Consider the following 25,217-nt stretch of genomic DNA (forward strand, 5'->3'; position numbering starts at 1 on the left):
ATTCAAATTTGTTAACAAAATTGAAGGCATCGGTAAAGGTTTTTAAGTCCATGGGTTACTTCTATTGTCTTTTGCTGACGCTTTTTTTTAATCTCAGAAGAGATCGCTGGAATTTTAAGTATTCTCTCAGCTTTTAAGGAGTTTTTGGCCTATTATTTTCGTGTAACGCCACGACCAAACAAAATCAATAAAACCTCCAGGTAGTCTTAAATCATTCATTTCATCTTTCTAGAAACCGCTACGCTCATCACTCGAAGAAAGAAATGAGGACAATGGACGCCCATAACAATCCTTTGGAATCAAACGGAGTACAATGGAAGATTATGGAGAAGTCAAGCGGTATTACCCCGAGGTGTGCACGGTGTGAATAGGAAAAACGGGATGGGAGATCGGGTAAGAATCTATGGCAGGCCCATGTCGTCAAAATTAAGCGGACGATACAGATGTCAGGGCCCCCGCAACACAAAGGGTGCGATGGATATCAACGATAAAAGAAACCATCTGATTGGTTTCTGGTCAATGTTTGTATCGCAATTTAGCAAGAGCTAACATTTTGTTACGTAGTCAGGTACTTTAAAAAAGTATCATTCTCTTTCAAGCGATGAATGTATTTCCACGAAATAGAAAAATATTCGAAAACTTTAACCAAAAAAGTGACACTTACACACTATAAAAAAGTATGTTTACTCACTATAATATTATGATACATCATTAATGTTGCTTTGTCTTTTCATAATGGCCCCTGACAGAAATTGAACGACCCCCTTTTTTTTTGCTTTTCAGAATGCTGATGGACGGAAATAGCTTTTGTTCCCCTTTTAACTATCTTTTTTCTTGGGTTGTGAGAAGTTTCTGCCCCTCAAGACAAGTTGTTGTTATAATATACACCATTGTTTCATTGGTCAAAAACTCACTAGGATCCATCAAACATGTGTCCCAATGAAAATGATTGATTAGTTATGCACTGCAAAAACTCCGATGTTGATTTAACACCAGCCCGGAATCTATATCTGTCCACACCTGAGAAGTATTGAAATAACACCAGTTTGGAATCAAACCAATGCTGTTTTAATACTAATTGGTGTTGTATAAACAAAATATATCTGGTGTTAGACCAAAACCAAACTGGTGTTGTTTAACACTTCTCTGGTGTGGACAAATATCGATTCCGGGCTGGTGTTAAATCAACACCGGAGTTTTTGCAGTGTGGCATTGCGTGCTTGCCATAGGATCCCCTATTGAAATGAGATCAATCGTTATTTCTTTCTTTGCATTCAGCAGATAATTCTTCACTTCACTTCCTCGAACAAGATGCCATGACACGCACGGAAGATAACAATTATACATTCAAATACGGAAAACAAAACGAACATTGCGCGCGAGCGACTTATCCTTAAATTTATTGGAGACTCTTAAAGCTACTCAGTAATCAGTGTTATTTGCCTGGGTCATTATCTTTCAATTCCAGAACTTCAGAAAGGCTATAGTTTTCTATTGGTGTTTTGCAGCAGATATTGGTAAGTAGATTTTGATCAGTTTCAAGCTGATATACTTCAGGCTGTAGATGTTCCATGAGGAAAACGAATTCTTATCATTTAGTGTAAACACTGACTATATAAACCCCTCAAAAAAGTTTGGAAATCTCACTTTGATCGATAATCATTAATTATGTGTGATTGATACAAATGAATATATGATTTAATTCTCTTTAAAATGATACCCTACATGATATGATTGTGGTTCACATGGAGGTACAGTGCCTTGAAATGTGGGGGCAAAGTCAAAACTCAAAAGTTGCAAAATGATATTGAAAGTAACTTCTCTTTTTTCCGTGGTGATGAGTGTGTTTCTCAGCGGTTTATAATGTGTTCATGCACCTAAACATCAACATTAACATGGAGATCTGTGAGATAACATGGTTTGAGTTGTGGTTTGAAATACCCATGCATGTTTGTTTGTTATATGCTTGTGCAGAGGTGTGTTTGATTCCATGTTAATGTTAAAGTGCATGAAAACAAAAGAAAAAGCTGAGAAACTCGCTCATCACCACGGGAAAAAAAAGAACAGTGACTTTCAATATTGTGTCATTTTGTAACTTTTTAATTTTGACCTTGCCCCAAATTTCAAGGCACTGCACCTCTATGTGAACCATAATCATATTATGTAGGGTATCATTTTTGAGAGAATTAAATGATCTTTTGAATGATATCAAATATGCATTGTGTAACATTGGGAGTTGGGAGAAATTAATGGCCAAACTCAGATTTCCAAACTTTTTTTGAGAAGTTTAGTTCAAGACAGTTTACTCCGACGAATGGTGTTAGTGTAACTAAGTGGTTTGACCTGTAATAAGATAACAATTTTAAGGGGGGTGAGTTCTGGATACAGAATACTCTTTCCTGAGGGGTAAGAGCGAATGAAAGCGGGAGAAAAATGAAACATGTCGGTCATACATATTGATTCTGTCATGTAGATTTGGCATAACAAGAGGTAAGATCTGACAGACATTAATGAAAGTTAATCGGGAAATACGTTTTGTGCAATCATAACAAAAACATGGGGTACAAATCAAATAATAGGAAATCGGTATATGAGCTAAGAGGGAATAAAACGCGAAAAGGAAAGAGAAAGGGAAACAGAAAGGGGAACAATTTGCTGACTCTCCGACTTTAAGCCAACCAAATTCAACCGCGAATGGAAGTAAGTACACCGATAAAGAATATGATTCATAACATCTAAGTTATCTAAGGTATATAGCTTCAGTAGGAATATTGCTATATTCTTTTTAAAATGTAATAACATGGATGAAAGTCTGTCTTTAAAAAAATAGAGGCTCTGTTCACTCGACAGAGAAACGTTAAAAGGGTAGGCCCACAATCTGGATAGGTGCTCAGCATTTAGATGCAGGTAGAGCAGTATCCTAACTGAAGTGACTACCCTGGGTAAATAATAATAATAATAGTGATATCTTATTGAGCGCGCACACCGTCCAGAGACGCTCATGGCACTAGCGCAGCAACAGTTCCTTTAGATACAAATATTTTATACACGTACACAAACAGCTACTTACATATAAATAGAAATCTTAAATCACTACAAGTACCATCCTGCATCACCATCTCTGAAATTCCCAGCTACATCCTGGTGGGGCCTGGTGCCCTTGTGCTTGCTATAAAACGTTGTTATTATTGTTATCATTATTATAGAAGCTTTACAAAGTTAAATCAAACATGAAAGCCACATGGGGGATTATAAATGATTTGATTGGCAAGAAACCCAAAATATGACCCAAAGATAATTTCACAGTTCATGATGTTGCGATAAATTCAGAAAGATGTAGCTGATACCTTTAATTCCTTTTTTGTTAACTTAGGACCCTCATTGGCAAACAAACTTGACAGACCTGATAAAAATTTTGGAAAATTTCTTCCTACACCCATTAACTCTTCTTTATTCTTTAACCCAACAAATGTTCAGGAATTAATTGAAATAACAAAAAAATCTCAAATCAAGCAAATCACAGGGGAATGATAGAATTAGTACTTCCCTTCTTAAGCAGATCATACACTATATTACCTCTCCTTTGTGTCATATTTTTAATCTGTCGATTAGCACCGGAATATGTCCTGATTCCCTAAAAATTGCAAAGGTAAATCCTGTTAAAAAAAAAAACAATCCGCATGAAATAACAAATTACAGGCCTATTTCTATTCTTCCCAGCATTTCCAAAATATTAGAGAAGATTATTTACAATAGACTTTATAAGTTTCTAGATACTTTTCATTTTCTAAATTCAACCAATATGGATTCAGGAAAGGACATTCGACTGATCAGGCTTAAATACAAATATACGATAAAATTACAAATGCAATGGCAAAAAAAGATTATATAATAGGAGTATTCATGGACTTAAGCAAAGCCTTTGACACTCTTGACCACCAGATATTACTTAAAAAACTTGAAAATTATGGAATTCGCGGAATTACACTATCATGGTTTAAGAGTTATTTGTCCAATAGAAAACAATATGTAATTCACAATAATATTCCTTCTGATTTTCATTTAATACAATGCGGAGTTCCACAAGGATCAATCCTAGGCCCCTTGCTTTTTTTAATATATATCAATGATTTGACTACTGTAACACCTTTGTTATCATATGTAATATTTGCAGATGACACCAACATTTTTTGTTCACATAATAGCTTAGAAACTTTAGTAGATATAATTAACCGTGAATTGCCAAAACCAACTTTGTGGTTTAAGTGTAATAAGCTTTCACTCAATATAGATTAAACATACTTTATATGTTTCAAGTATACACACTCACATGGTAACGAATTTCCTTTTAATATAAACATAGATAATATTCCTCTCAAATGGAAAAGAGAAACAAAGTTTTTAGGTGTCACAATAGATGAAAATTTAAATTGGAATGAACATGTATGTTGTATATAACTACTAGTATTTCTAGAAACGTAGGTATACTTTACAAAATGAAAAACATAATTCCACATACAACTCTTATCATACTATACAATTCATTAATATTACCTTATATATCGTATTGCAACATAGTTTGGGCAACATGTGCAAAAACTTAAATTAATACAATATACTTATTACAGAAAAAAGCAATTCGAATCTGTACTGATTCCCAATATTTATCACACACAAATACATTATTCCATAAACTAAAGACTCTAACAGTATTTGACATAAATTCACTTCAAAGTTTACTACTTATGTTTAAGTACGTAAATAAAATGCTCCCACCTTCATTCCACAATTTTTATACTCTGAATCTATTCATTCATACCCTACCCGTAACTCTTCAAATTTCAATTTAATCAACCCCAAATTGCTTATTGCGCAGATATCCATAAGACACCATGGTCCAGATTTGTGGAACTCTCTACCAGAGTCTGTAAAACAATCTTCGTCTCTTCACTCATTTAAGGCAAACGTTAAATCTATGTTATTATCAGAATATTTGAAGTGAAATTTCTGTGTCGTTATATCCTTTTTTTATGGTGAATTCATTCCTCCTTCGATTTAGTTATTACCAATATCTCCATCATGACCACCATCATCTCCATGGCCTTCATCATCATCATATCACCGTCACCCTCACCTTCATCATCTTCATCTTCGTACTAAAAATATTGCATGAATTGATGTTTCGTATTTAAAAATATATGCCCGCATTCTGCTTTATAAATGTATTAATTAATTTAATTAGTTTTAGTTTGGGATTGTCATTTTTCTTCAAGCAATCTGCTTATGATGACAATCCTTCTCCTGCAAATTGTGAATATCATATAATAATTTGGTAGTCAATAATTTTTGTCTGGAATTTTTTTTAGTACACTTTATTTATGATTTATGCCAAAAATGCTAACATATTATGTTTATTATGTTATGGAAAATGTATTATACGAATGTTCCATGGATGCAGAAGAAAACAATAAATCAAATCAAATCAAATTATCATTAGTATCATTATTATTATTATCATAGGGATAACAGACACATTAGAGCTTACTCCCACCATTACCTCTTTATAAATAAGATGTATATAATTTTGAGTGACTTTGTAAGGAACACAAATTTGTGTGGGTAGGAGTGTGTGGGTGAGATTTGGTTGACTACGGTGTAGTGGGTGTGTTTTTGGAAAAAAATGTGTGTAAAGGTGAAGTTGTGTGGGTGGGTTAGTGTCTGTGAATGAAAGTAGTATGCTGGTGTGCGTGTTGGGGTTCGTGTGTGTTTGTGTGTGTGTGGGTTGACAGTACGTGTGTGTGTGGGAGAAGGTTTGTGTGTGAGAGAGTGTGTTCACTATTGATTCATTTTGTAAGAACTGTTTGTTTTAAAGAGAAAGTAAAAAACCTTTAAAATTAGTGAGAGTGTGTATGGGTGCGTTGAGACACAGTGAGAGGGCGAAGTGTTCATCTCTTAATGCATTTCTAAACACTCGGGTAAATTTTGCACCTTTTATTTCTTCCGGGTGTATCCTACGATGGCAAGGAATTTTACTTCCTCCTGAAATGAAAGAAAGAAACATCTCTAGTCACGTTTTGTCTCCACTACTTTATAAACACATCGGAATGTGAATTGGAAATAATAGACATTACATGAAGAAAAAAAATATGCCTAACATTGAACGCGCCTGTAAGAAAGAAAAATTGGTGATCGCGATCGATACTGGTTTCCCCGATGACACTATCGGATACAAAAGGTGTTATCGATTCAGTCTGGCCGCAGTCCTTATACTATACTATGCGGTGAACATCACGAAGTGAAATTGATCTCACTATAAGATATCGACAAAGAAAAGTACATATGTTTGTTCTACCCACATCATCATTACAACTCTTCACGATGTACTATTGTTGTCTTTGACCTTTCAGTTGACGTCACTTAATTGAATTATGTCTCGTAATGTTCTTAGTTGTCTAACTAGAGAGAAAAAGCGAAACGAATACAAGAAGGAAAACAAAAAATTAACAAGAACATGATCTCTTTATAAAATCATGTAGTTAAAGATATTAGATTATGGTAAGAAAAGATAACGAGATCACGTGATGCCAAAAGGTGCAAGTAGGGCCTATACTGTTCTTGCCATTACAACTTTATCATTCTTATTCAAATGATTAAACTTGCAGTAAAGATCACCAACTTCGTTGCCACCCTACTGGAAAGAACACAATGTCCCACAGTGTGTGCAACAGTGTGTTCACAGTGTGGAACACAATGTGAAATCACCTTCACACAATTAAATCTAAGCACTTCAATAGTGTGAATCACATATTTACATAGTCGACCATGTGAACACGGTGTGAACACACACACACTGTCGAGGTGTCCATAGTGTGAAAATATCTTCACACTGTGGTAAGAATTATTACAGTGTGAATAATAGACACAGTAATCGTGAGCAGGGGCCTGTTGCATTAAGAGATGTAATCAAACTAAATTCTAAAAACCAAACGAAATCTGATTTCCATCCGATAAAAAGCGCGCACTTTGTACTTGTGTCTGATTATTTATTTGCAATTTAAACGCACATTCACTTATAGGCAAAGGTGATTTAGACTAAGTATTACCTCAATCAAATTTGATTTTGCTTCAAATTAATTATTTCAAAATCTTGTATTATTATTATTTTTTAAGAAATGCATCATTTTTGTATCATATAGTATTAGGCAAGCAAATATGATTTGATAAAGAGAATTAACCTGATACATACGGTTTCATAATTCCTGTATCTTTATCATTCTTTGTGTATAAGGCATCTTATAAATGATGATATGATAACCCAATAAAGATTCATGATAAAAAGTATCACATTCTATATACTAATAGACTTTAAATAGGCTCTTTAAAATCACATGCGTTTAAAAACTACACTTTCATTTTATTGCATAATAGAGCACGATCATAAACCAGTTTTCCACGCTATCAAATTCTTTATTAGCATGTTATTTCTTTACTGACAGATTGCTATGAATTTGATATAATTACAATTTATGACACACGGCAATCTTTTTTTGTCATGTAATTTCTTCAATGAAAAAAGAAAAGATTTACGTGGGCTTGGATATTAACTATATTAGAGTAGATATGTTTCTTTTTATTTTCTGTTTTGCTGTCATTAGCTTGTAACTGAAATGGAAATTACAGAGAAAATAATCTCTTTGCAAATTAATCAAGATGAAATATAAAATTCAAAATAATAACTGCAGCATGTGTCTTAGCAACCTTATTTGTTCTCTCTATTTTCTTGCATTCGCATTTGCTTCTGTATTTCAAAGAATAAATCGATTACACCCAGAACTGCTGGAACTAAGCTCCATGTTTGGCTATAAATTTCTACTTATTTTCATTTGAAAAGCCGTTGATTTGTCTAAGATAGATTCCTTTCAACTTTATCCTACCCATACATACGTCAGAATGGCAGGTGAAAATTGAGCGAAAACAGCATTAACAAACACCCTCATCACAAAAGACATAATCACTACTTTATCACTGTCCTAATGGAATGAAAGACGCCTCAGACATCTGCCGATATCGTGAATATAATGTAACTATTAAACGATTTTTTTTTCAATACAGGATCGAAACCATACTCGCTTAAAAATAACAGAGAGAAAGTTTTAATTACTGCAGCGAGTTTACTGCACCGATGTTTTCAATTGTTCTGAATCTAAATAAATCTTTCTTCTCAATTGTCTTTTGTCTTTTAATTTTTACATGCAGGCCATTCGAATGATGACGTACACCACTACACAAATCTCTGTACATTATTTCAATTCACACCAATCAAGGAGATGCCAGACGGAAATGCGTTCACCTGCGAGTAACAGACGACTAGTCAGACAGCATTCAATTTACGTGCCGTGCCAAAAATATGAGCAGCTAGCTCAATATGTTCGCCAGCATTAGGGGGATACATCAGTCTTGATTCAGCTCACCGAGTGAGATATACCATCAAGAGATGAGAAACTTGGAAATATTAATGTCATTAGATGTGTTAAATTGGAATCATAAAGGCATCTACATTCCGACGGAGATTGAAAAGATTGGTAAAATAACTTATCTAGATTGTTTATAAAATGCTGATTCCATTTTCTGTGAATAATTTAAAACCACAGCAGCCCGTTGAACACGTCGAAGACAATTTCAAGTGATATTGGAGAAAAATATGTCAAGACGTTGGATTCAAATAATGTCATCTGTGGAAAGGATTGTGCTTTATCAGCAAAAATTATAGGATTAAATTATACTCTAACAAAAACCATCAGTCATAGTATATCTTGAATAATGCAAACGTTAACATTTTGGATCGCACTATATTTCAGATCCTAGCATCATGAGTTTCTTCAATTGTTTCTTTTCGTCTTCTATATTTCCTGATCTTTGGGATTAGAAATGTCAATGACATTCGAGGGGAAAGTGGGTGAAAGGGTATGGATGGTAGAACATACAAGGTCATTGGCATACTCGGTTCAACAAGGCTCCACTCGGTGAATCACGCTCTTATGTGTTCGAGCGCAAAACACGATGATGACGGTTGATGATCAAACTACAGGCCGATCGATCACGAAAATCAGATCATCTGATGAAGCGAGGAAGGTAATTAATGAGTTATTGACGAGGAGAAAATCGAATACTAAGATCGTGAAAGAGGTCAACTTGAATCATGATGAAGGGTCACGTGATAAAAGAAGGAATAACCAATCTCGGGAGGCTGACAAAATCCCAAAGCGATCGAATTCCTTTTCATTGCCGAAAACTGAGGATGTTGCTGCCGTTGGTGGCAACGCATCACCAAGGAATCCGCGGGCGGTAGGAGCTGGAGGACGTAAGGTTTCGGGACGGCGGTTGATCTCAACAGCGTCAACCCCGCGAAGAACAAAAAGTGAAACGAATTTAAATCAACCGCTACCGGAGCTTGATGCCTATCAAAGACACGCGTCAATGACACAGCTTGTGTCATTACATCCACAACCTACCACACCACGTCACTCGTCGTCGAATCTCGACAAGAATAACACCGATGCCGGCGCGAAACATGCTGCCAATGCCAAGTCGCCAGGGTATTACAGTAGAAAAATGCAGGACCAACCGGAACAGCACCTTGCCTCGATGCACAACCGACCCAACAAGGAGAAACCGTCTCCTGCCCAGCGGTTCATTGATGCAAAACTGAAGTCGCGGTCAGAGAATTGTCTCTTACAGTCGGGGAAACGCCGGAAACAACCCAGCGGCGCTAATGCCAAACACGGTGGAAACTCGCTCACTCCTCGCAGTCCCGCAGTCGGTCGGCGCTATGAGACGCGTGAAAAATCTCGACCGGTAACGGATGCGGTTGACGCAAGTTTTGAACCGCCGCGAACAAAAGTGGTAAGAGAGCGGTCATTCGACATGACATTTCCCGGTTACGACGCACGATATGAGCAGCAGATAGAGGTACCTCAACTCGATGACGTTGATAAGGAGATAGAAGATGAATGTAAAAAGAAATCAGTTGACAAGTGCAGAAGATGGATGAATAGATATATGAATTATGAATAGATTTCTTCTGCGAAGAAGCAGGCATATATTAATATAAGTTAAATAACAAATTTAGCAGATAGAGAAAACCTTTACTATACATGATTTTTATATTTAGATATGAAATGAAATGTTCCGTAATAACACACCCGTCCAGACTATTTAAACAATAATTAAGAAAGATGTGCTACACATTACGCTTCAAAAAATATAATCCCAAGATTTATGTCGATCATGTATACTCGTAAAATACGAAGATGATTTCAATGATAAATCAAGATGTACAGTTTTATTTTCAGAATATGAAACATTATTTTTGAACATTCTTATTCTTTTCCAAGTTCTGAAATAGTTAACGATGGAAACAAATGTATTGTCAAATACCCTTCATGCCCTTCATGACAAAAACAAGGAAGTCATTGTCGAAAATTGGTGAATCAAAACAGCGGTTTAGTCCTTGACTCTGAACAAACGACATATTTGCAACTTTTCGTCATCTCCAAAACCTAGGACGAAACTGCTATTCAGGGTTCACCAATTTTCGACAAAGGCCTCCCAGTTGTTTTTTTTTTTTGTGGGGGGGGGGTTATTTTACGGGCTTTTTTGATATATTTGTTATGTTCTTGGATCCTCCGTATTTGCGAAGCGAAAACTCCCTCCTGACGGAAACAATCTCTTTAAATCCATTAACGAAATGACGGATGTCAGTCCATAATAGCTCCATGGTAATCCCTTCTTTCGAGATATATCCCTCGAATGGAAATAAATTTGTCAGATTATCTTAATAGGAAACCATATTCTGTACGACAGCAAAACACAGTTCTGCTTGTAAATGTTAAAAGCTCACTGGCGGATCCAGATGAGGAGCCGGCCCATGCCCCCCTTTTTTGAGAGGCACAATTAAAATTTGTAATGTAAAAATGCAGTTAAAACAGAAGTGTGCCCGCCCCCCTTTTGAAAGTGAAGACCTTTTTTTCTTGCTTGTCAAACTTTTTCCTCGGGAAAATGTGCCCCCCCCCCTTTGAAAAATTCTGGATCCGCCCTTGTATAAGCTCATCTGATTTGCCATACATAATATGGAATACAAGTCATAATTGTGTATGACATGGATATAAATTACAATTTTAGCTTTCACAAATGGTATTAAGATCTAAGGAGATACCAAGTAGAGATTTGAATTTGTTTATATGTATTTTATTTTGACAATCATGAAAACCGTATTTTTTAAAATCATTATAATTATGTTTGTACAAAGATTTGAATACACCAGAATTTACATGAAATATTTAACTCATTGTTGTGAATGGGAGAATTTGAAATGTGTAGAATAATTTCGATTTTTATCATATATTTCTTGGGTCGTTTGTGGTAATGAGGTTATAAAGGGAACTTCTATGTTTGCAACTCTACCTTTTACAAAACAAATCATAAACTATTTCAATGGGATATTTCATTTTCCGGTTTCTTGCCTAATTTGCTCCTATTTCATAATGTATATTTATCAAATGATTTGATGGTGATTGTTTTATGTACTTAAAAGAAAATCTTATCAAAGGCATTATGAATCATATTTTGTAAGCATTTTGTGTAATAAAATTGATTCGTTGAGAAAAGAAGAAATGATATTGTACTGTTCAGTTATATGTGAAATAAAAGACTTTGGAATTAGACAAAGGGTCAGAATATTACTTTAAGAAACATTAAACTGATATGGGAACGTATCAATATATTACGTTTTTTATACTTGAACTATAGATACAACAATCTCAATAAAATATGCAACAAAATCGATTTCCTGATATACTTCTAGCGATGACAATAATTACAATTTATTTAAATGAAATGTTCATGTGACGCCTTTCATAAAATTTATTTAAAAAAGTTTTATAACAACACTAAAGAGGTGAATGGACTTCATTAGATATAAGATTCCTTTACAGCTATACACGTAGCATGAAAGCATATCTTTATGAATGTATGCAATACCATTTTGCATGATTATACTTCGTTTTATAATGCATGACATGTAAATTATTCCCTCATATTTCTTTCACTGATCTACAAATCTCACAATATTTCTGTACAGCAGTTTCAAACAGTGACCGTATCACACTAGTTTAGTATAAAAAAAAAGAAATAGCTTACAACGGAACGAGATTTGTCTGTTTACAGTATTCATTTACAGAATCACAAGATCAAACTCTTCGGTGATAGATTTATTCGGTGATGAATTTGGACAATCATTGAAGTTTTATCATATAAATTTTGAAAATAAATGGGGAATTCACATTTAATCCTCTAACAAAAAAATATCATCCTCAACTTTCGAGTGACATTCATATTACATACAAACCTCTAATATAAAGCCAAAAGATTAACCGAAAAATGAATGTGAAAATTGAATCTTGACACTTTATAAATATACGAATAGATATGTTCCGACAAAATTATCCCTTCCCTTCAAGAAAGAGAGCATGAGGTGGAAACGGGACCCAATAAAAAGGGAAAGAGAGAGAGAGGTGGGGTAGGGTAGGGAGGAGGGAGAGGGGGAGGGAAGAGAGGGGCATAGACTATACTATGGATTCGAAAAAAAATATTGAATTGATGTTTGTGCGTGCGTGTATGTGTGGGTTAGTTAAGGGAGATGTGCGTGTGAAAGAGATCGTGTGTGTGGGTGTAAGGGAAGGGGTGTGAGGAAAAAAAGAAGTACAGATTTGTAGATGTGAGGCGGGTGGGTGGGTGTATAATGGATATGTGTGAGAAAGAGAGAGAGAGAGAGAGAGAGAGAAGGAAATGGGGATCTTTATCAATAAAAAAAAACATGGAGGGAAGAGATGACAGGGAAAATGCAGACTTTCAAGAACGTTGACTGCCCTTGGTAAGAGACAAATCAATAAACAAGGAGCTACAGATGTAGAAGTTTCTTTTATATATTACGCTATTTTCTATGCTGCAATCATTGTTGATGTCAATGTTAAAATCATAGTGACAGATCTCGACACCAACTTCTTCATCATACCTAATCAAAGCAATTAATATGCTAACCAAAACATTAAATCAGAATATTGTTCTCAATATTTCCTCTACGCTTTTGATATTGCTTTCTATACGTTGGAATTTCAACAAATGTACATAATTATAAAAGAATAAACTGGAGACTGAATGAGAATGAGAAATTAAATTAAAAAAAAAATAACATCAGACAGAGTGACATAAAAGAGAACTAAGAGAAGGGTAAGCCTATTGTTAGAAGTAAAAAGGTATGATAGAAATATTGGAGACGGGAGAAATGGGATAGAGAGGGAGAGAAATAGAGAATGAGGGTGAGGGGGGGGGGTAAGTAGTGGTGGCAGTAAAATTCCAATTGTGACTTGTCTATTCTTTTGTATTAAAGGGGAAGTTCACCCTGAAGAAATATTGGTGAAGGTTTGATGAAAATCCGTTAAAGAGTAAGAAAGTTATTAGAGTTCAAAGTTTTGGATTTGTGACGTCATAAACGAGCAGCTGCCCCATGTGTTATGTAATATAAAATGCATGAATTTCAAATTTTGTATGGTTCCTGATGACTTAATTTTTTTTCTATTCATGATCGGGTGTGAAATGATTTGTCTATTGATATACAAAAGGTACAGTGAAAACCATTTTCAATTTTCTGAGAAAATGACATTTCATTGATTTTTTACCATTCGCTATGTAGGAATGCTGCTCGCACATGACGTCACAAATCAAATAATTGAAATTCTAATAACTTTTTAATTATTTGATGAATTTTTCTCAAACCTTCGGCAATATTCTTTATTATTTTTTCTGCTATTTTTACAATAAACTTTTTGTCAGGGTGAACTTCCCCTTTAAAGAAGAGGATAATTTCTTGGGGAAAAACTAGGTAGATTCGAAACTCAAGGTTCTTATTCTGTAATAATAAAAAGAGTCGTACAGGAATTCGTCCTCCAATGGGATGTGACATATAAAGTACAGACAAACATCAAATTCTATAGCGAAATGACATTTAAAATTGAATTTTGACATTCGATTGATGTTCGGGTAAATGCATTCCGACTAATGCATCCCTAGTCTTTCAGAAATAGAGCAAGAGGTCGAACAGAAAAAGAACGGAATGACAACGATGGAGAGTGATGGAGGAAACACAGAAAAGAGGAATGTAAAAATGTGAGGGTGAGGGTGAGTGTGGGTGTGTGTGGGTGTGTGTGTGCAAAGGATGGCGCGTGCGTGAGACTGGTACGGGGTTGGATTGCACGTGGATCCCTGTGTAAGATTGTGTGTGATGATATCCGAGGGAGTGTAGGAGGGACGTGGGTGTGCGTATGTGAGTGTGGGTGTGTGTGCGCGTGAGAGAGAGAGAGAGAGAGGGGTAGAGAGCTTTACACGGGAAGAGATGAAGCTGACTTCAGACTGTGAAATGTTGGCTTCCATTGGTAATAGGCAAATGGATCATAAACATTGAGAGCTCGATAGTGGATGCATTTGGTTTTCGTCTAGTACTCTGTAACCGTAGTAATGGATATTGAAGTCGAACAGTAGGCCTACAATAACAATGACAGATTATGACACTCTATATTATTTACAGTCATCACCTGCTTATTAAAAGAATAATGCGTTAGACGTGTTGTCACATCCATTTCACCTTACTTTATTAATCCAGTTCAAAGGGTTTAATAGGATACTAAAATAGTGAAAATCAGATTTGGGATAACATTTATTTTCTCTGCCTCTTTCCTACAACTGTACCAATGACAGGTGATTTGAGTTTTTATTAGCCAGTGCAAAAATCAAACTCAAATAATTTATGACATAACAGGTTGGATAAATTGAACTTTGACGGAGAATGAAAAATGTATTGAAAAAGAACGAAAATCCAAGATCTGGGGTAAGTGATGAATCTATTGCCAGAATTAAAAAAAGCATACATTTAACACTAATGACGAGTAGAAAAGACGAAAGGATTGAAAATAGAGAGAATGAGAAAGAAAGGGAGGGAGGGAGAGAGATAGAGTGTGTGTGTGAGGTAGGGGAGAGATAGAGAGAGTGAAAGAGAGAGAGAGAGAGAGGGAGAGGGGGAGAATTGGAGATTATGATAAAGAGGGTTAGAGAGAACACTGCATGAGATGAGACAGAAAGAGAAGGGGCGGTGAAAAAAAGAGACAGGGCGAATATTCGAAAGGTTGAGTATTTAGATTACACTGAATATTACGAAAATCAAAGATGGAGTGTGTGGGGGGGGGCAGGGACAATGGTGAGTTGGCAGAAATAGGTCAAGACATGTGTTATCTACATTTCGTGCGAGTATTTAAAAGAAAACTATAAAAGAATAGGTAAATAAGACCCCCGATATTCTTTCAGTTTATATCTCTCAACGTTATGGACTCTGACCGATGTAACGATTAGACGTCGACTTCCACAGTTGTGTGAGGTCATCGATCACGGATCGTTTTGCCCAAGACGACGAATGCGATGCTTCAGCTTCTTGAAACTAAGTTTGGTGATGCTGCAAAGATAGGGGCGAAAAGATTATCATTATGATTTTTTTCAAAATCATCATCACTTCTTGCCTACTGCCATTATAATAACTATAATGTACATTATCTCCATCGCCACCACCATCATCATCACCACCATCATCATTATCATCATCATCAACATCAACATCATCTTCATGATGATCGCGATCATCATCACCATCATTATCATCATTATCATCACTGTCACCATCATCATTATCACCTTTATCATCGTCGTCATCATCATCATCTTCATCATCATAACCATCACCATCATCATCATCATTATCATCATCATAACCATCACCATCATCACCATCATCATCATCATCATAACCATCACCATCATCACCATCATCACCATCATCACCATCATCATCATCATCATCATCATAGGAAGGCCTACTCAAGATGTAATAGCAAAGTAATCTCGCAGTAGCAGTATAAAGTGCGTATCAAAAAAAGTTTACACTTCGAAAAAAAATCCTGTATCATCATAGTCATTATCATCATCATCACTATTATCAACACCATCATCATCATTATTATCACCATCATTACCATTATCATCATCACCTTCATCATTACCATCATCACCATCACCATTATCATCACCATCATTCATCATCATCATCATCATTATCATCACCATCATCATCATAACCATCACCATCATCATGATCACGGGAAGGCGTACTGTTAGAAGAAGTAATAGCAAAGTAATCTCGCAGTAGCAGTATACAGTGCGTATCAAAAAAGTTAACACTGAGAAAAATCCTGTAAAATTATACAATTGTAATATCCTGAAGACTCTTCCACGCTTTAACATTGGTGCAGATCCATTTAAACAAATGACGATATTACTGTCGAAAAATATTTCCGTTTGAGTGAGCACCACTTACTTTTGAAAAGTTAGTGAATAATGATTTGCGCAGAACTTTGAAATAGTTATGCGAATAAAAGTAGACCTTAATCATGAAGAACACGTGGAATTTAGCTAGTAAAATTGATTTGAAGATATCTTTTGCCTTTTTAAACTTGTTTCCTTGCCCAAAACACTTCGAAGAGTGCATTGCGCCCCACACACCGAGGCCATCGTGACGATATTTGCTTCACACTGAGCTGTGATTTACATGAAATGGCTTATCCTTGATCTTCATTTTGTTAATCATTGTCAAGCTTGGAAAAAGTGTGGATGTATTAATGCAAAATGAAATGCAAATCCACTTTAAATGATAAAAACGTAGTGAAAAAATGATGGAGATGTCTGATATAAACTTTTGTTCAGATTCAGATATGTCCTCAGATCCAACTGGCACAGACAAGGAAAAGGTTGTGCTTACTAAGTGCTGAAATTTCAATTTGGCTGGCAAAATTGTTACAAAATACTTGAATGTATCCGTTTTTATTTCAATTGACTAAAAGTGCGAGGGAAATATGAGAAATGTTTTGCAGGGTAAGTTTGATTTCGCCCTTTCCCCTTGACACAGCGTGAAAACGAAAATTACTGCGCAAACAGATTTCTGCGAGATTTACAAAAATGGACAGTGCTCATTCAAGTGTAACATTCTGTCAAAACTTTTACTTTCATTGGATTAGATGAGACCCAAACCCAAGATTATATGTGAAAAAATTACCCAAATGTTGTATATTTTTTAATTCCCAGGGCTTTTTCAAAGTGTAAACTTTTTTTGATACGCACTGTATAGAGGTAACTGGGCGCCGTTTCATAAAGCTGTTCGTAAGTTAAGAGCGACTTTAAAAACGACTGGTGATCCTTTCTTACGCGCTAAACCATCGCCAATTCAATATACAACTTACCTGAAGAAGGAATCACCAGTCGTTCTTAAAGTCGCTCTTAACTTACGAACAGCTTTATGAAACACCCACCTGTAAAGAGAAAAAATAACAGCTTGGAAAGTTATACTCACTAAATATCTACGGGTCCAAAGTCCTCATCGGGCGGGTGCCATTCTAAAGTCACACCGTGGTCATCTACCCCATCATCGTCGAACTTTAATACGATTTGGATATCGGTATCGATGCATTTGTAAATTTCCAAATCGGGACTGGGGCTCTTAAAGCGTCCAATATTGGTTTCACTGATCGACGGGATAGTTGCGGCGTCCGCCTGTCTAGCTTCGGGTATGTAGATACCTACCGGGGCGTTTGACTCCTCGATGGTTGAAACTGATGAAAGAAATCGAGTTGATTTTTCATTAACAAAGTCAAAGTACGGTGCAGCTCTGACGGCATGGGCGTCAATCCAAACTTGAGCATGGGGGGGACACAATAGCAACATGCAAGCATGTCACTTTTATAGGTATACTTTCCAGATCCATTACACTTTCGTCATACTCCACCGCTACATGTACCGTATGTCACAGGGGCGGATCCAGCCTTCGCCAATAGGGGGGGGGGGGGGGCCGGAATTTTTTTTCACCCACATTTTCCCCGATCGGCCGCTCGAAGTTAATTTTTGTTTGTTTCTTTGAAGGGGCAATATATTTATATATATAATATCATAAGCCTTATTTAAAAAGTGCGAGCTTTTTGTTTATTTTATGAATTTTGTTTTAAAATTCAAACATTTTGGGCAATGTTTATGATTCTAAACGAGATTTGTTTCTAACTAAATAATTGCTGCGAGCGCGAAGCGCGAGCAGAAATTTTTAAAAAACGTTTTCATCTGATGAAAAAGGGTCTGTTACCTGCAGCTTGTTAGCCATGAAGACGTTACATATTTCAACTATCAAATAATGCGAAGCGCGAGCTGAAAATTTTGACATTTTTACCTGAAGAATGAAAGTGGTTAAGTATATAGCTAAATAATTAATGCGAGCGCGAAGCGCGAGCTGAAAAATTCGAGATTCAAACCTAAAAATTGGACACTCTATTCATATGTTGTAAATCATGAAAATGATGAGTAATTGGAAATCGGCTTCCTACATTAATAATGCGAGCGCAAAGCGCGAGCACAAATTGTTTTATTTATTTTTGATATACGCTTTGATCTGATCTGTTAACGGCTGCGTGTTAGCCATGATGACGTTACATATTTTAACTACCAAATAATGCGAGCGCGAAGCGTGAGGTAGAAATTTTGACATTTCTACCTCAAGAATGGAAATTCTAAGCACTTTTTGTAATCGTGAAAAGGATAAGTATATAACTAAACAATTGATGCGAGCGCGAAGCGCGAGCGGAAAAATTCTGGACACTCTATTCATGATTTGTAAATCATGAAAATGAGTAATTGGAAATTTTCCTACATTAATAATGCGAACGCAAAGCGCGAGCAGACAATTTTTGATATTGAGATCTGAAACTGGATAATGATTTGAATATAGAACAAGCTGCGTGTCTAAATAAACGCGTGTTTCAGATTTTAACCTAGAACATGTAGAATTAGGGTAATTTAAATACATTTCTTATCATGAAAATCAATAAAGCGAGCGCAAAGCGCGAGCTAAAAATATACGATATTCCGCTCTGAAAAGGGTCAATTTAAGCTCTGTTTTTCAAGCACTTTGTGGGAAAATTGTGAGGTGGATATGGATCACAGTTAAAAAGAGCTGATAAGTTTCATTATTATTACTTTGAGTTTTGACATAGGACCGGGACATTATGTCATCATATGAAAATGATGACTATCTTCCTATTTCTCTTCCTAAGCATGAGAGCGCGAAATCTCTTAATATTATGGCCTGAAAACTGGACATTTAAAGCAATTTTGTAATTATGAATTTGATGCATGAGTTGATATATTTCAACAATCAATGCGAGCGGAAATCGCGAGCCGAAATTTCTGATAAACTGCATGTGATCAAATGGGGATTTTAAGTAGTTTGTTTTAGAATTAATATTGAGATAAACATAACTCACCAATCAAAATGCGAGCATGCAGCGCTATATAGCTGATACGTTTTAACAATCTGACCTGAATAGGGATATTTTGATAACTTTATGGAAAACAGGAAAACAATAGGTACCTGACAAATCAAATTTTGTGAGTGCGCAGCGCAAGCAGAAAATTTTAATATTTTAAAAAATCAAATTTGCAAATCAAACAAAATAATGTATATTGACTTCAAGATTTGATATTTAAGCTCCATGTTGAGCAAGCTATTCGCGCGAGCAAAAATTTTATATCCCGGCATGAAATATTTTTTATTATTACTTTCCAAATCTTCCCCTTATATCTTATTCACTCGTCTTCCTCCTTTTTATGTTTCCCTTTCTTTTTTTCTCCTCTCTTTTCCCTTCTTCTTCTCTTTTTTTCTTTCTTTCCCTTTTTTTTTGCTCCGCCAATAGGGGGGCCCGGGCCCCCTGGATCCGCCTATGCTGTCATGCCGTGCATACCCACATGAAAAAAAACCCACCACGCACGTGCGGGTCTCCATGTGGGTGCTCGCGTGCACCCCGGCGTCGTACGTACAGGAACGGCTCATAGACGGCTAGCTGCGCTGCTTTTGAATGCGAATTTACCCACCGTTAATTGCATCGAAAAGTTACATGACAGTTGTCAACTCTCATTTCCTTGAGAAGGTTTGCACATATCCCCCCCCCCCCCAGATGGTCACACTTCTTTTGTGACAAAAACATGGGGGGGACATTTGATATTGTGTCCCCCCCTGAAAAAATCATGGGGGGGGGGGACACGTCCCCCCCGTCCCCCACCGATTGACGCCCATGTCTGACGGTTACAAAAATGGGCCTATTTGTTATTTTCTAATATCAATATCTGATCGTACTATTCTAAACTGCTTTTCCCAAACAGTTTGCACTTATGTAAAACAAAAATTGGGTAATTATTCTTTTTACGGTGTCCCCCTCTCAAATAAAAGTTAACGAGTCATTATTTCTGTAATAGATATACAGTGCGTCCCACAAAAAACGAAACTGAGATTTATCGATGATTTATCATAACTTAATCACAAATACAATAGACAAATGTCCTACCATTGTAAAGCTTAGAATCTCCTCTTTCATCTGAATTTACTCAGATTATTTCTCATTCACGCATGAGTGAGCAAAAACAATTTGAAGAGGGGATACCAAAAAGTCATTTGGCGGGCTGTATCTGGGTTTCAAAAAGAAAACCACATTTATAAAAAGTTCAATATCTGCTCTTTAATTTGATACCTCAATTACAGAAAATGGTCAAGAAATAACAAAGTTCTGGTTATTTGAAATAAGGCTTGAATTTCAATAATTTCATAAAATGAAGAGGATTTACAGGCTAGCGTTCAAACTCACTCGACACTCCGTTTTGTTGACGATCAGCTATGCATTAAGTCTTTTGTTAACCATACGATAGCTTCTGTGGGAAACCGATGAAAACACGTTTATTCAATGAAATTATGGAAAATACAAGCATTGTTTCGAGGGAACATAACTTTTACTTCTTGACCATTTTTTGCGATTAAGGTATCAAATAAAAGAGCAGATATTGAACTTTTTAGGCATGTGATTTTCTTTTTGAAATTCAGATACCCCCCGCCAAATGAGTTTTTGGTATCCTTTCTTCAAATTGTTTTTGCTCACTCATGCGTTAATGAGGAATAATCTAAGTAATATCAGATGAAAGAGGAGATTCTAAGCTTTACATTGGTAGGTCATTTGTCTATTGTATTTGTGATTAAGTTATGATAAATCATCGCTTAATCTCGGTTTCGTTTTTTCTGGGACGCACTGTACATTACATTTTACAAGTAAAGGGGCAATTCAAACAAATACGACAATAAACCCTATTGTGTTGAGAACACAATAACATCACGTTGAACCCTTTCAAGAACATAATAATACATTGTGAAAAAATTGTGAATATCAATGGAGGGGTAACTCAAACAATACATTTGATGAACTATATGGTTCAGCGTGTGCAAAATACATCGATTCATGGCAGAAACTTCGAAACAGAGCATGCAGAAGTATATTAGTAACAAGTCCATACATTCGCGTGTCTATACGTGAGTTACATGTTCGTTTGGGTTAGAAAACCTTATCAACTAAACGATGTTGTCATCTAAATACAATGGTCTTTAAATGAACTTGCTCCTCAATATTTAAAAGTATTTTTCCAACATACCATTAGCCAGTATAATCATTCTCTCAGGTCCCATGGAAATTTAATATTAGCAAAACCTAAAACAAATTATTGTAACCGTTCATTCTCGTACAGAGGTACTTCTCAATTCAATAATCTCCCTGCAAATCCAAAGGTCCCTTGTAATCTCAGTCTTCTTACATAGGCTCAATGCCTTCCTCCCTGATCTATGAAGTATTTTGAATTTGATACTGGTACCCCCCCCCCCCATATCCCTATTTTTCCCCCTTTTGTTCTAAGAGATTTTTGTAAGAATTTTTTTTATTACTTGTGTTTTAATCCTTGGACCCCGTGGAAGAACAGTACTGTCTATGGGCGAGCTGAACTGGGTGGCCTTCCGATTTCACTATTCTCATGTCTCTTTGATTGCTTTGTATATGTATGTTCTTACTTGTTATTTTTTATATCTTGCTTTTATATGTTCATTTGTACACTTATGTTTTTATTGTGAATTTCGGAGAATAAATAAATACAAAATATAACTAAAGATTTTGTTTGACTGCATTTGAGCTATGTGAAAAATAAGACCCCACACAGTGTGCCACATTTCCCGAAATTATCAGTAATCGTGATTGCTATTTAGCCTTGTGTTTTTGTAAAGATTGTAGTCTTTGTTCATAATTTGATGAAGGGATGACGTCATTGAGTACAGCAGAACCTTTATTGCTGAATATCAAGTATAGCACATGAGGGGCGGCGCCAAGTAGAAGGACAATGTGGGCGATCTCTTTTTCATGTGATTTGCAGGCTAAGAAAAAAAATGGGGAGGAGAGGGGCGGGGAGCAAAAAAGAGTACTGAGAATGTGTTGAAATGTGTAAGTAGACAAAAACGACAAAAACCGCCTTTTAACAGGTCTGCTTGATTGCTCCCTCCTAACATCGTAATTGCGCCTATATACACCCCTCCCTCCTTCCAACTGTATTTTGAGCCACCCTTATCAATACAGTCACACCAATGAAACCGATATCAAACAGATCGGTCGTATGTCATTGGAAATAACATGATAGCTTTGATCGGTCTGGAGTCAGTTTCGTTTGTGTGACTGTGGCATTAAACCGAATCTCACCAAACTGTTATAATACTAAAATTGTGAAAAGACGAGTCCGAGATTTCCAATCGATGCCAAGCGGGGCGCCAGCGGATCGTGCCCCGTATAAGGGTGGGGGTAATCAGGTAGAAGCAGAGGTGACTATAACCCGGCTCCAATGAGGACCAATATAATTAGACAAATCTAATTTCGCACAGTGGTTTTGTCATCAGGTAATGTGACTCATTTTCAACTGAACATCAGGTATACCAACAGCCGATTTGAAGACAGTTTAAGGACCCACGGTCCTTTTGTTTTATATCTCGTTCCCCCCTCCATATCATGAAAAAATAGAATCAGATACTTCCTCTTTGAAGCATACAATGCCTATGATTTGCAATTTTTATATTTGAAGAGTATTTTTTTTTTTATTAAATAAAAAATTAAATTAATTGCGAAATACACATAAAACTATTGCATGTATTGTGTGTGTGTTTTCCCCCGAGGTATCTTTGTTTAGATTAATACATGTAAATCCTGATAGTTACCTTTTCCCATCTAATGTACATTTGATGTACATTTGCTAAAGACTAACCCCCCAAAAAACAACGAGTTTGGTCTTTTATTCATACACACTATAAATGTACATAAAAGATCTAGAACAAAAACATGAATGACATCTAAAAGAACGATAGAAAAAGTTGGTTTGAAAAAAAAAATCCTATAAAAGTCTTACCAAAGACGGTCTTGTGATGAAAATAGTTGACTAGCTCCACCTTCTGTTTATAGAGAAATAACGGAGCAAAAGTAGTATTTTCTAAGGGCACATTGTGAGGAACCGCAGCCAAATCAGCTGGGCTGGGAATTGCCTGACATAGATCCCTTTTTGTCCATCGCATCGGACGTCCATATACTCTCAAATCAATCGTGGACAGAAAGAAAACCGAAAAGAATTCGATATTAAAAACTAGAATGAGTACGCTGGCGGTTCTCCTCATTATTTTCCTTTTTGGTATAATTTCCGTCTATAATGATTGGAAAATGTGCTTGACACGACACGGACGACGATTTTCCAATTCAATCTCAAGAAATGATCGCTGAAGTACTGGAAGCAGTATCCAGAGATAAATTGATAATAGTACTCACGTGACCTCGCTGGTGTCACGTGTCGTTAGCTGTATGACCAATGTGACGGAACAATGGCCCGAAATAGTGGAATGACGAAAAGAACGAATAGCAGGCCTGTTAGGTATAGTTTTCGCTCCGCAACGTACAGACGATTCAAAAACACAGTAAATGTATTGAAAATGCCCGTCAAATGACATGTATTACATGTATTAGCTGGGAGGTCTCTGTCGACAATAATAAGTGAATCGGAGCAGTAGTGTTGTCCTAAGTTGACGAAAAAAAGAGCAAGTAATCGTTTGTCCAGAGTCATGGATGAAACTGCTGTTTTATTCCACCAATTTTCGACAAAGACTTCTTGGTAGCTCTTTGTCATGAATACTGAGCATTAGTAAATACACTTTATCCGTTAACGAATCCTCTGTACGTCGCTGTGCGGACACTCCCTGGTCTATACAAGTATAGTTTATAATTTTCCATGTGCGATAGGTGATCCGATGTATGGCGAAAGCACGCAGAGGCCAAAAGGTAAACTGTCGTTTGGTTAAAATCTGCTTCGTCTGCTTTCCGTTGCTTCTTTTCTACTCACAATTTGACCCGATTGTCACTTGAAACCTTTTTGTCTAATTTCCAGTTAAGCTACATCAATTTCGTATATATACTGTCCACTTGTCTAACAGCACTTATAGTAAAAATAAATATAAAACAATGTCTATTAAAAAACGTTCCGTCATGAGACCAACAAACTTTTATTTCTATGTATTCATAAAAAAAGGGAAAGTGTAATTAAAAAAAACCATGAAGTTTAGGTCCAAAATGATTATATGTGTACTTTCATTGTATATTCTTCGTTCAGGGCCGTAGCTAGAGGGGGGGTATGGGGGGTGTGACACCCCCCCCCCCAACATTCATGGCAGTTGGCAAAATCATGTACCAGTTGGCAAAATGGAGGATAGGGGAGAAAAAGAAAGAGGGAAAGAAAGGAAGAAAAAAAGAAAGGGGAGAAGGGGAGAGAGAAAGAAAGAAAGAAAGAAAGAAAGAAAGAAAGAAAGAAAGAAAGAAAGAAAGAAAGAAAGAAAGAAAGAAAGAAAGAAAGAAAGAAAGAAAGAAAGAAAGAAAGAAAGAAAGAAAGAAAGAAAGAAAGAAAGAAAGAAAGAAAGAAAGAAAGAAAGAAAAAAAGAAAGAAAGAAAGAAAGACAAAAAAAAAAGGAAAGAAAAATAGAGGTATCAACTTCGAAGAAGGTTACGACTTATGGAGTAAAGACAACCAGTTGGCAAATCCAAGTTCATGTAGCCAGGCTTAGAGACCTACTAGTCAGCAAAATACAAAGGACAAAACAGATGGAGCTATAATAACGCACAAAGTAAGCCCCCGGTCCTCCC

The 25,217-nt window shown here is 36.2% G+C and overlaps 1 protein-coding gene and 1 long non-coding RNA gene across 2 annotated transcripts; one reads left to right on the forward strand and one right to left on the reverse strand.

The window, feature by feature from the left end:
* The first annotated feature begins 1,016 nt into the window (after nt 1-1,016).
* Nucleotides 1,017-11,827, forward strand: LOC129275256 (uncharacterized). Its single transcript, XM_064108584.1, has 2 exons — nt 1,017-1,517; nt 8,257-11,827. Exon 2 carries the CDS (start codon nt 9,061-9,063, stop codon nt 10,072-10,074), a length of 1,014 nt encoding a protein of 337 aa, XP_063964654.1. The 5' UTR covers nt 1,017-1,517; nt 8,257-9,060; the 3' UTR covers nt 10,075-11,827.
* On the reverse strand, nt 11,232-23,817 carry LOC135156353 (uncharacterized). The gene is made up of 3 exons (XR_010295471.1): nt 23,446-23,817; nt 17,504-17,762; nt 11,232-15,559 (listed from the first exon to the last, which is right to left on the reverse strand). It is a non-coding gene; the product is annotated as an uncharacterized LOC135156353 (long non-coding RNA).
* Nucleotides 23,818-25,217: the final 1,400 nt, after the last annotated feature.

This window comes from Lytechinus pictus, chromosome 13, assembly GCF_037042905.1.
Source record: "Lytechinus pictus isolate F3 Inbred chromosome 13, Lp3.0, whole genome shotgun sequence".
Taxonomy (NCBI): Eukaryota; Metazoa; Echinodermata; class Echinoidea; order Temnopleuroida; family Toxopneustidae; genus Lytechinus; species Lytechinus pictus.

Coding starts and splice junctions, on each gene's coding strand:
- LOC129275256 (XM_064108584.1), top strand. CDS start 9,061: ATGATGACGGTTGATGATCAAACTACAGGCCGATCGATCACGAAAATC.